Source organism: Geotrypetes seraphini, chromosome 2 (assembly GCF_902459505.1).
Source record: "Geotrypetes seraphini chromosome 2, aGeoSer1.1, whole genome shotgun sequence".
NCBI lineage: Eukaryota > Metazoa > Chordata > Amphibia > Gymnophiona > Dermophiidae > Geotrypetes > Geotrypetes seraphini.
In genome coordinates this window covers 452198585-452211966 of record NC_047085.1, presented here as the reverse complement: position 1 = coordinate 452211966, position 13382 = coordinate 452198585, and the positions used below count along the sequence as shown (strand labels likewise).

The window sequence follows — 13382 nt, the reverse complement described above, 5'->3', positions numbered from 1 at the left end:
TCCCCTATAGTAAATTTGAATGCTCCCCACCGAATGTTAGATGGAGAATCTAACATATTTTCAGGCACAACATAATGACAATCTTATCTAATCTGTGACAGAAATTGTAGATTAGCTAAAAGGTCAGTGTGCTGAAACTTCAAGTGGACCCTGATGGAAAAGAGAAACATTTCTCTCCACGGACACAGAAATAGCCACACTGTCCGTGCCAATGGTATTAAGAATCAAAGTATGATTAAAACTTGGAAGAAGAGAGTAAAAAAAAGTCAGTATGGGTAATAATACTTTTATTTTCCATATTAATAAAAACACAACATTAGCCATACTGGGGCAGACTGAAGATCTTTCTAGACCAGTATCTTTTTTCCAACAGTGGTTAATCCAGGTCACAAGCACCAGGCGGAATCCCAAATTGTAGCAACATTCCAAGCTACTGATCCCAGGACAAGCAGAAAATTCCTCTAGACTCTCTCAATAGCAGACTATGGATATTTATTCTAGGAACTTGTCCAAATGTTTTTCAAACCCAGATATACTAACCATTGTGACCGCATTCTCCAGCAGCAAATTTCAGAGCTTCTCATATTTGTTGAGTGGAAAAATATTCCTTCTGTTTGAGTGTCCCCTAGTCTTTGTAATTTTTGAAAGAGTAAAACATCGGTTCACTTTTACCCATTCTACATCATTCAGGATACTCCACACCCCCCCCCCGCCCCCCTTCAGCTGTCTCTTTTCCAAAGTGAAGAGTCTTAAGCATTTCCTCATGTGAGAGGAGCTCCATCATATTTATCATTTTGGTCACATTTCTTTGAGCCTTTTCTAATTTGCAAGATGATGCAGAATGAAGAGACTGCAAGACCCAAACTCCTTGATGAAAGTATGTAGTGCCTGTACTGATTTAGCAAGCCATATTTTTGCATGTGGATTGTTGATCCATTATTAAATCTGTGCCTTATGGGTCAATTCAGTATAGTGTGTTAAAATGTGCATGAAATGTTGGGTGCTATGTACTATTCTATAAGGGCATAATCACTTAATGCCTGGTCTATGGAAGGTGTAAAAGTGCATCTAAATATTGCATTTTAGTGGGTAACTTATAGTATTCTGCCCTCTTAGGATTAGACTCGATCTTTTTTCATTTATAGCTCAAGGCAAGTTACGTTCAGGTGCAGTAGATATTTTCCTGAAGAACTCATGATCTAAGTGCTCCTTTTACTAAGATGCGCTAGTGGTTTTAGCGTTCGCTAGATGCTAACACCTCCATAGAGCTTGCATTAGTATTTTTCGTTTAGCGCAGGGTTTGCACGCCCTAATCTTCAGCGCGTGCTAAAACCACTAGCGCACCTTAGTAAAAGGAGCCCTAAGTTTGTACCTGAAGCAATGGAGGGTTTAGTGACTTGCTTGGGGGGGGTCAGAAGAAGGCACAGTAGGATTTGAACCAGGCTTCCCTGCTCCACTTCCATGTGTGCTATTTCTCTCTGTCTTGAATGTTTCTCTTTCAGATGTGTTGACTGGTTGTTGTGCAGGATGTAGGTAGTCTGATTGATTGGTCTTCACCTAATTCCCCTGCCCAGAACTAATGGATTACAAAGAAATGTGTATTGGTACTAGATCCCAGTATGTATCACATTAGAAAAAAAAACTGGTATTGAAACATCTTCCACTGTAACTATGGCAAATTTAACCTGTAACTGTACATTATGGGGCTCATAATCGAAAGAGAAATATGTCCAAAAACCAGCCTAAGTCGGCACTTGGACGAACATTTCTCAAAAACGTCCAAGCACCGAAAATAAAAACGGGTTTTGGACGTATTTCTAAACGACCTAGGCTTTCATAGTGCTGCTTAATGTCCAAAGCTAAATGGGGTGTTTCAGGAGGCGTGTTGAGGGCGGGAGATGGGCGGGACGTGGGCCGGCTTAAATTTAGTTGTACAGCATGTATAACCGAAAGTTTAACAACAGATCTTAGAAGGAAGTTGGACCATGTAAAACATGGTCTAAGTCACAAAAACGCACCTAAACTCACCAGATAAGCACTGCAAACACATAACACAGACCCCCAAACACTACCCCAGTGATCACCAACTCCCCCCCACCCCATAAAAATTTTATTCAGAACTTTAAAATTCAACCTCCAGACCATCATCACCTGGCCGCTTGGTATAGGAAAGCCTAATCATCCAGCCCAGAGGCAGCTTAAGTCATCTTGGGGGTGGGTTAGGGACTCATGGAGAGGAGGACCCATGCCCATAAGCCCCTGTAATCACTGCATTGATAATGAAACATGTGCACTCCCCTATACACCCCAAAACCCTTTTTTACTGGCATATAAGTGGCTCCTGCAGCCATAAGGGCTATTAGGGTGGTAAGATAAGTGGGTCTAGGGGATTCTGGAGGTGGTTTGGGGGGCTCACCGTCACCTATAAGGGAGCTGTAGTGAGGAGAAGCCATGGCACCCTTTTTGTGAAGTTCACAACAGTGCCCTGTAAGGTACCCCACTATTTAGGTGGCATGTCTGGGTGTGCAGTCCATTACTTTGCAGATCCCTCCCATGTCCAACAGAGCTTGTTCTAGGCATTTTGGACGGAAATGTGGTATAAAGATGGACGATTTAGTGGCTTGGACGATCAGATCGGCAGGACGTATAATTAGACAATTTTCGAAAGTAAAAAAAAGTTGGCCGTATCTTTCGAAAATGTGTCTTAGGCTCTTTTTAACTTTGGACGACTTGCGAGATGGACGTAAACGGACTTAGACGTCCCTTTCGATTATGCCCCTCCCTAACATGTGTCTAGTTAGGATAAAAACTTGTATTGAAAAACTTACACTGTTGAGAATTACTATGCCAAACTTTAACCTCTGAACTCTATTTTATGTTTATTGGCATTAGGCCCCTACTATGTATAGAATTAGGACACAACCATGTATTGTAAAATTGTACTGTAATTGTCATATTGTAACCTGTTAGCTGTAGTTTATGTATTTTTAACCTGTAACCTGTTCTGAGCTCCTTGGAGAAAATGGGATAGAAAATGAATTAAATTAATAAAAGAAAGCTAATAGCCTTGCAGCATAGTTTTGCAGAGAAAAGTTAGGAGTTTCAACCAAAATACCTGCTGGTGAGTTTTAAGCAACTTGGTTTTTCTGTGGTGACCTATTAATTATGCTGCTCTTTCTTGGCCATGGATTGCAGGAGATGGCTGTGACCACAGTAGGAATCATTTTATTTTGTTGATATTCCATGGACTTTATAGTAATCTCTATCTGTTAAAAAACCACTTTGTATAAAGAGTTCATTCATTGTGTAATGAGAGTATTCATAATGGTCATTATGGTTTTCTATTTGTTAGGATAACTATTGTAAACCGAGTCGAGCTTTCTTAGAATGATTACTCGGTATATAAAGTCAAGCCTTAGATTAGATTAGATTATTGTGAATGATATTTAGCAGAACTGTCAATACAGGTAGGGAGAGGGAGCACTTGAGGAATAGAAGAAAGAAGATCAAGCCACGTATCACCTGGCCCCCTTTCAGATCCTAGCCACAGACATGTTTGATGATACTTCATTGTAAGACTATGCCATGGAAGGAGGGCCAGGGAGGAGAACTTTAGGGGGCACCAGCTGCTGCTTTCTGGTGACCTCCCTGACATTTTCGCAACATTATATTCTGCATGTTGTTGTAATAATCCTTCCCAAACATCCAATTTATTTCTATTCAATCGTCTTTCTTTCAGTGGAAGAAGACACAGAAGAGAGTTCCCGATCAGGCAGGGAGTCTGTGTCTACTGCTAGTGATCAGCCATCCCATTCCCTGGAGAGACATGTCAATGGATCAAGCCAAGAGAAAACAGACAGGCGAAAGGAGAAGGCTGGCAAAGAAAAGAAAAAAGAGCGAGATAAAGAGAGAGAGAAAAACAAGGCAAAGAAAGGGGGAATGCTGAAAGGTTTGGGAGACATGTTCAGGTAAGCGGGGTTTTACTTATATCCTAAGAGGTGCTGCTGCTGCAAGCAAAAGCAATGGTTCTAGCAGGACTGTGTACAGTGGTTAAGACAGACACTGAAAATTAGAATGTCTTGCTTAACCCTAACCTTTGCTTACATATTCCTGTTAGAATCATTGCTTTCGCTTGTAATAGTACCTGATTCGGGTCTGTTTCCTTAAGATATCTAGGGGCTCCTTATACGAAGGTGCGTTAGCGTTTTTAGCACACGCACCGGATTAGCGCGCGTTATAGCGCTAGCTGAAAAACTACCGGCTGCAGCATTTTAGCGCGTGCTATTCTGTGCGTTAAGGCCCTAATGCCCATTCGTAAAAGGAGCCCTAGATCTGTAGCTTTTTGAATGCTAATAGATTACAGTAACCACAGTCCACAGGATAAAGAAACACGTAGGTTTTTCAGGAGCAAGCTGAATTGTAAAGTTATGTTGTGCTAAATTTTAGCTGCATCTTGGGATCCATATACAGTATGTGGTTTTGATGATTTTATAAAAGGGAGTACAAAAAATAAGCAAAATATATGTTCCTAGCCAAAATCTAAACAAAGAATAGTAGAAAAATCAAATATACCAAAATGAAAGATATTATATATAAAATCATTTTTTTCTAGCCTTTTTTGTCTACTTTTAATAATAATAATAACTTTATTTCTTCTATACCGCCATAATCTTACGACTTCTAGGCGGTTCACAGTGAAGAGATCTGGTCCGTCAGCGAATTACAGAATACAAATGGCGAGGATGGTACAGTACAGTCAGTGAATTACAGATTACAATTAGTAAAATACAATACGATACAATACAGTTAGTGCTGTACACATATCAAGTTATCAGCATGGAGTTAATCGTTTAGAACTGGTAACTGATTAGGAGATAAATCTGTTGAATAATGCTGTCTTTTAAATGATGCACACCTTCCTTCTGCTTAGTAATGTTCACATTTTGGTTAGGAAGCCATTGGGTGACTTGGCCACCTGTATTATAGCTCATGTCAGTATAAGGTAATTTTCGGGGTTTTACATGTACCGTGTTTGAGATTTTTTTTAAACTGAGATCTTTTGTTATACCTTTTATATTGATAGTTAATATAGGGCCCTTTTACAAAGCCCCAGTAGCGATTCCCACGTAGCAAATGTGACGCAGCCCATTCAGTTTCTGTAACTGCATTGCATTTGCTGTGCCAGAACCTGCTACCATGGCTTTATAAAAGGGGGCCCTTAGTGGGTTATTTTAGTAGCTTTTTGCAGGAGGATATATTTATTTGTTAGAAAGTCTTTTGTTTCCAATAGGGGGTTTTGTTGCTTTAGTTTTTAATTCCAGAGATTCAAAGAGAGGGGAAAGCAATTAATGCATTTGAAGTCACACTGCTGCTGAAGTGTTAGTGTTCTTAATTAAATTGTTTGATTGTTATGCGAAAGCCTAGAGAGCTGTACCATTCGTAGAGGGTTTCATATCTAAGGTGATTTTCTGGCTGAGATCTTCAAGAAACAGGAAGAATTGTGTGTTATATTATTGATTAAGTAGCAGGGTTATTTTTGTAGCTCTTTATAGAAGGGTATTTTCTTAGAAAGCCTTTGATTTGATTTTATTTGCTATATGAATTTTTGTTTTCTCTAACTTTTAAGCCTAGAAGTTCATAAATGTGAGTCTTTAAAGAGAGGGACTGTTGCTACTGTTTAAAATCAGTGTATTGCTAAGATATTAGATCCTCCCACCTACTCCACTGTTCCATTGTGTTATATAGATTGACTTAACAATTAGGGTCAGACAATTTGACATTGTATTTCCTCCTTGCCTCCCTTACTATCACCATCTTGTCTACTTAGAAATTCATTTCTATTTATAAACTGTAAGCCGCTTAGACATAACTGTTGATAGGTGGGGTAGTAAATTCTTTAATAAGCTTGGAACTTGGAAACTTGGTCAGACTTGAGAGATTTTTTTTGGGGGGGAAAGAAAAAATGGATTGATTTTTGGTTAACTGTAAAAACAAACAAACCCCAAAACAATGTGTATGTTGGTCTTCGTTAACAATAATAAATTTTTGAGGTAATTCTACAATAGGTAACAAAATAGACCTTAGATGCATAAACATAGAAATATGGCTGAAAAACTTTTGACACCATCAGGATGAGGGGGCTGTTTCAGTGAAAATTAAGGTGGCGAGGCTAAGAATCATCTGTGACAATGAGAAAATATATCAGTGTAATGCTTCTTGAGGCCAGGTAAGATGAGAGCTGGACACAGATATCCAGAGCCTAGAAAACTGGTACCCCCACTCCTAGAACTGATATGCAGTCCTGAAAGTGGAGAAAGCAGAGACATTCCAGGAACAGGAGTTCAAAAATGTTAATGTTACAGGATCCACTGATAACCCAGGAGGAGTGTTTTCTACCTAATGGTAAGGTCCAAGATGCCACAAAGATCTTGCCTAGGCTCTTCAAGCTTACTATTATTCAATAGTGCAAATCCATTTTGGCAAAATAACTGTAGCTCTGGGAGAAAGGGGAAATAGGTGTATGCATACATAGCGTCTAAATATTTCCTTTCCAATAGCTAGCAAAATAAACACGAACCGCTTTTAAGAAGCGATCTCCATTCCTGGTGTTTTATCCTCCCCCCTCTTCCCTTTAATTAATTTGCTTTTATGTTTAAATTATTTTTATTATTCCAGCAGTAAGAAGCAAATACAAACAGTAGTACCATTCAGGAAATAACATTTTCAACAATATAATCAGTTCCCCTCCCATCCCCCCTCCCATCCCCCCTCCCTCCCCTCCCCAAGAATCCATGGCCGGTCCAACAGCTGAGAGTGGGAATAAAATCTTAAAGATTCAAAAGTCTACTGCGAACACGCGGTGTGAGGTCCTGCCAGAAGTGCTCCCACACCTGACAAAATTTGCGACCCGGGCCAAGAGTCAAGTCTCCCACCATGCATCTCTCCAGTGTTGCATGCACTATCATTAGGGATCTGCATTGTGCATATGATGGGGGGATCACGGGAGAGCCAGTTGGTGAGGATTGCTTTTTTTCCCATTAAAAAGGCTCTGGAGATAAATGCTGACATTCCCCTGGGTTTGGGCGAGGCTATATTATAAAATCCAAATAACGCCCTCGGTTGCGGAAGCCATCGCCTTCCCCAAAGCGATGTGATATATAGGCCAAGATGTCTCCAAAACTGTTGGATTGTGGGGCAGGCCCAAAACATGTGACTCAAAGATGCGTGAGCCTGATTGCATTTCGGGCAAGAATGCGACGCAGTAATCCCCATCTGGGCTGCATTAATTTGCTTTTAATGATGTAATTATTAACTTTCCCCTTCCCTTTTACCCTCAAGCTCATGTTCGTATTTGTAATTTGTCTATTTAATGTTCACATTTCCCCCCCCTACAAAAATTTATTTTAACCTTTCATGTTTACCATTGTAAATCGGCCAGATGCACGTCGATGGTCAGTATATTAAAATTAATTAAACTTAAACTTGAACTTCTCAATCCTTGCTGTCGAGGGAAGCCAAGGCAGAGAAACTTGTATTTTGGAGATGAATGCATAGTTGCATGGATGGGTGTCTTTGAGAGCATTTTGGCTTCCTGGACCATGGGTTGATTTTTCAAAAACTGGTGAGCAGCACCTGATTTGGTTCTGTTTCCTTAAGATAGCCAGGCTTGCAGCTTTTTGAATGCTATCAAATTATAATAACCACAGTCCACAGAAATAGTCCACCTATCAAAGGAATGATGTAATGTATATATGGTGCAGCAGTCTGGCTAGCCTAATGAGGAGGGCTTCAAACTAGGATCATTGGGGATGGGTGAACAAAGCCCTCAAGTGGGTAAAATATTATTAAACATTGGTATAGAAGTTATAAAAAGGGTAACTTCTGGAAAACTGTGTTCTTTAATGCCCATAGTATGAGAAATTAAGTTGTGGATCTAGAGGATGTAATGGAAAAAGCTGACTTGGATTTAGTGACAGTCACTGAAATGTGACACAGAGGATCATCACTGGAACAAATTTATGCTGGGCTATGATCTATTAAGAACATGAGAATAGCCTTACTGGGTCAGACCAATCGTCCATTAAGCCAAGTAGCCCATCCTCACGGTGGCCAATCCAGATCACCAGTACCTGACAAAAACCCAAAGAGTAGCAACATTCCTTGCTACCGATCCAGGGCAAGCAGTGACTTCGCCCATGTCTTTCTCAATAACAGTCTATGGGCTTTTCCTCCAGGAAGTTGTCCAAACCTTTCTTAAAACCAGCTATGCTATCCGTTCTTGCCACAACCTCCAGAGCTTAACTATTCTCTAAGTGAAAAAAAATTTCCTTCTATTGGTTTTAAAAGTATTTCCCTGTAACTTCATCGAGTGTTTCTTGGTAATTTTTGATGGAGTGAAAAATCGATCCAATTGTACCCGTTCTACTCCACTCAGGATTTTGTAGACTTCAATCATATCTCCCCTCAGCCTTCTCTTTTCCAAGTTGAAGAGCCCTAACCATTTTAGTCTTTCCTCATACAAGAGGAGTCCATCCTCTTTATCCTCTTGGTCGCTCTTCTTTGAACCTTTTCTAGTGCCGCTGTACAGTGGCGTACCTAGGGGGGGGCGGGGGGGGGGCGGGCCGCCCCGGGTACCAGCCCTAAGGGGGTGTTCCCGGCCTTGCCGTTCAGTCCCCCGCCACCCCCGAAGGACCGCTCGCCCCCCTGGCCTCCCCGCACCACCTATGAACAGCCGCAGCAGGATCGCGAAGTCAGCGTCAGCATCCCTGCGCTGCTTCCTACGACGCGATCCCGCCCCTCCTCTGACGTCAGAGGAGGGGCGGGACCGTGGCGCAGGAAGCAGCAGGGATCGCTGACGCTGACTTCGCGATCCTGCTGCGGCTGTTCATAGGTGGTGCGGGGAGGCCAGGGGGGCGAGCGGTCCTTCGGGGGTGGCGGGGGACTGAACGGCAAGGCCGGGAACACCCCCTTAGGGCTGGTACCCGACGCTGACTTCGCGATCCTGCTGCGGCTGTTCATAGGTGGTGCGGGGAGGCCAGGGGGGCGAGCGGTCCTTCGGGGTGGGTCGGGGCATCAGGCCTTCAGGGTGGGGCGGGCGGGCAGGCAAGCAGGCTTTCAAGGGGGAGGGGGTGACAGGCAGGCAGGCAGGCCTTCAAGGGGGGACAGGCCTTCGGGGGGGGGGGTGCAGACATTCAAGGGGTGCAGGCCTTCAAGGGGGGCAGGCAGGCCTTCAGGGGGGTGCAGACCTTCGGGGGGGGGTGTAGGCCTTTGGGGGGGTGCAGACCTTCAAGGGGGTGCAGGCCTTCAAGGGGGGAAAGGCAGGCAGGCCTTCAAGGGGGGGGACAGGCCTACAAGGGGGGGGGGACAGGCCTACAAGGGGGGGACAGGCCTACAAGGGGGGGGGACAGGCCTTCAAGGGGGGGTGCAGGCCTTCAAGGGGGGGTGCAGGCCTTCAAGGGGGGTGCAGGCCTTCAAGGGGGGAAAGGCAGGCAGGCCTTCAAGGGGGGGACAGGCCTACAAGGGGGGGACAGGCCTTCAAGGGGGGGTGCAGGCCTTCAAGGGGGGGTGCAGGCCTTCAGGGGGGGTGCAGGCCTTCAAGGGGGGAAAGGCAGGCAGGCCTTCAAGGGGGGGACAGGCCTACAAGGGGGGGGGACAGGCCTACAAGGGGGGGGACAGGCCTACAAGGGGGGGGACAGGCCTTCAAGGGGGGGTGCAGGCCTTCAAGGGGGGTGCAGGCCTTCAAGGGGGGTGCAGGCCTTCAAGGGGGAGACAGGCCTTCAAGGGGGGGGAAAGGCAGGCAGGCAGGCCTTAAAGGGGGGACAGGCCTACAAGGGGGTGGGACAGGCCTTCAAGGGGGGGACAGGCCTTCGGGGGGGTGCAGACCTTCAAGGGAGTGCAGGCCTTCGGGGGGGGGGTGCAGTCCTTCAGGGGTGGGGTTTAGGCCTTCAGAGGGGGACAGACCTTCGGGTGGGAGGTAAAGTCCTTCGGGGGGTGCAGGTCTTCAGGGGTGGGGTGTAGCCCTTCGGAGGGGGGACAGACCTTCGGGGGAGGGGGGTCCTGGTGTAAAAGTACACAGAGGGAGAGAGGGAAGGGGGGGTTCAAAGATACATGCATATGCCAGACTTTGGGGGTTAGAAATAATGGGTCTAAAAACAGAGGAGTGGGAGAGAGATGGTGCATAATGGGATTTAGGGAGGGAAGGAACAGAAAGGGAGAGAACTTGGAAACAGGGGATGGTGTGGAGGGGGGATAGAGATACTGGATAGGAGGATAGTTGGGAACAGAAAGGGAGAGATGGTGGATCCTGGGGTGGTGGGGAGTTGAGAAAAGGTGAATCTGTGGATGGAGACAAAAAAAAGGAAAGATGCCAGATCTCCGGGAGAGGGAAGGGAAACGGAAGGGGAGAACAGAGATGGCAGACGGATGGTTAGCACGGAGAAAGGAGACCCTGGCAAGCAAGACAACAAGAGCCTGGGACCAACAAGATTTGAATATTGATCAGAGAACAAAAGGTAGGAAAAATAATTTTATTTTCTGTTTTGTGATTACAATATGTTAGATTTGAAAAGTGTACATGAGACAGCTTGAAATGGGAACTTTTCTATTTTTGTGAATGGCAAGGCTGAGTTCAGTTAAAATATATGCTTTATAAGAAAATATAATAATGTGTTTTATAAAGTTTATAAGCATTGCTGGCATACTCGGTGAGGTGTTCCTAGTGTTGGTGGTGGTGGTAGCATGTCAGTGTGTTGAGAGGAAGAGGTAGTCTGGGAAATTCTGCTGAGCAAACTCTGGGCCCATTTCCACCCCCAGTTAGTCCACTCCACTCAACTGGTTCACACACTGAGTGGGTCTTTGGGTGTTATTTCTGGGTAGTTGTTTTAGAATCTCTTCCAGTGGTTTGTCAGTATCTCCTTCTGGTCCAAGGAAGGAAACTTTGTCAACCTTAGCATTGACCTTCAGAATATGTTTGTAACAGCGCTGCTTGTGTGGCATTAGGCTATGTAGTGATCGAAAGAAAAAAACAGACCTTTGCACATTTTTGCACTATATGGTGGGTGTATGAGGAGATTCATTTCCTGCACAGTTAAGTCCATTTTTTCTACTGAATAATAGTATAGGTACAATGAAAGTAAATAGCAAAAATGTTTGAGTAGATAATTAAGGAAATCTTTTTCATATTGCTTGCTTATGGACTGGGAAAAAAGACTGTTCAAGCAAATGTCTCCAGAACTGCTTTAATGGAAAAATGTGATTTTTTTTTTTTTAAGTACTTTGTGAAATTTATTGTTGTTGTGAAATTTATTGTTATACTTTGTTTAAACTTAAAAAGCGGTGTCATTAACAGTGAATCTAATCGAAAAATCGATTCAACAGGGTGAATCGGATCAAATGAAATATTTTTCTCTGAATCGGGCAGCACTATTGGCTACCATGAGAATGGGCTACTGGGCATGATGGACCATTGGTGTGACCCAGTTAGGCTATTCTTATGTTATGTTCTCATCTGTAGGGGCCTTTGTTTTCACTTCTTATTTTAATGTATTTTTTTCCTGGGAACTTATCAGTGTTTTTTTATAATGGGAACAAAAATGGAAGAGAATTAATGTGTGTGGAATGGGGGGGGTAACTAATTTCTTCAGCTAAATAATTCAATCCACTTCAAACAGACATAGGAGAACTCACGCACCATTCACACACCCTCCAACCAAAAACGTCAAAAGAAAAAAACTGTTCGACAACCTCCTAGCCATTCGAGCTGCAACACTTGACCCCCAACTCTACAACCTATTGACCTCGACCACAAACTACAAAACCTTAAAAAAAGAAATAAAAACCCTTCTATTAAAAAAAACACATAAAACCAAACTAACATAATCAGAACTGTCCCAAGCATCACCTGCAACTACTCCATATGTACTTCTGATGTCATGACAATTCAGACATAATTTATGTTATGTTATGTTTGGAATAATGGTTACATAAATGAGGTTCAATAAAAGAAAATTTTCTGTGGGAGCATTTGTTGGAACTTCTGTTATCCTGATTTCTTCTATCTGTGGGCTTTCTTTAGCTAACCTACTTATCTGGGGCTTTCCACTTCTGCAGCTGCCCTTTTCACGGTCCACTTTGCGCTTGCACTCTCTGGGGAGGGGGGGTTGGGTCTGGGCTTGGTGGGGTAGGTGTGTCTGGTAGTTTTGTCTGGGTGGTGGCTGGGTGTTTCTTGGGTGCTTGTTGTGCGGATTGGTGTGTCTGGTGAGCGGTCTGGGTGTTGTTGCTTGTGGGGGTTTTTTTCATTATAAAATATGGCTGAGGGTCTAGTCCGGCTTATTATTCTTGTGGGTTCTGGGGTGGGATTTGTTTGCTTGCCCCAAGTTTTGGCCTTTTGTTGTGTATTGCTATGCCTCTCATTGGCAATTTTCTCTTGGGAGAGGCTTGTTCATGCTTGTTGTTGCTGTTACTCTCATTCTGTGTTCTTTTTGATAATGTATAAGTTTCTGTACAGACCATGGTTGCTTGTCTGGACCTTTTGCCATTCTCAATAAAAATACTTTGGAAAAAAAAAAAAAAAGAAAATTTTCACTGCCTGTTTCTATTCTGACCATTTATTCCATTTCATGGTTATTGCAAAAAAAAAAAAAAAAATTTTACATGAGGGGGGGGGGGGGGTGTCAAAAAATGATGGGCCCCGGGTGCCACATACCCTAGGTACGCCACTGCCGCTGTATAATGAGATAAGGAGACCAGAATTGAACGTAATACTCCAGGTGAGGCCACACCATGGAGCGATACAGAGGCATTATAAAATTCTTAGACTTGTTAACTATCCCTTTTTAAATAATTCATAGCATCCTGTCTCCTTTTTTTGTGTGTGTATATTTGGATTTCAACAAGGCCATTAACAGAGTTCCACCTAGGTGATACAAATAAACTGAGTACTCTAGTTCAGTGTTTCTCAACAGTCCTGGTGACCCCCTTGCCAGTCAGATTTTCAGGATATTCACAATGAATATGCATAAACTTGATTTGCATACACTGCCTCCATTTTATGCAAATTCCTTTCATGCATATTCATTGTGAATATCCTGAAAACCTGACTGGCAAGGGGGTCCTCCAGGACTGAGTTGAGAAACACTGCTCTAGTTAAGAGCCCTAAAGTGACTGAGTTAGACACTGGTTAGTTAGGAGGTGACAAAAGTGGGATATGGAGTTCACTTTGAAGATAGGGGCATTTTCAGTGATTTGCCACAGGGATTGGTCCTTGTTCAGAATCTTTTCAACATTTTTGCAAATGATATTATAGAAGGGCTATTGGGTAAGGCATGAATAATATGAGGAGGGTTCTAGCAAAGGTTGTACAACGGTCTGCACAATGGTTCTCA

General features: G+C 43.4%; 1 protein-coding gene across 4 annotated transcripts in view; it reads left to right on the top strand.

Annotated features, from left to right (window-relative positions):
* Positions 1-13382, top strand: part of PARD3 (par-3 family cell polarity regulator) — a 1241096-nt gene that overhangs the window by 817460 nt on the left and 410254 nt on the right. For all 4 annotated transcript variants that reach the window (XM_033931514.1, XM_033931513.1, XM_033931516.1 and 1 more), the window contains one exon: positions 3740-3968. In XM_033931514.1, coding sequence (XP_033787405.1) covers positions 3740-3968 — 229 coding nt within the window. The remainder of the gene's footprint in view (positions 1-3739; positions 3969-13382) is intronic.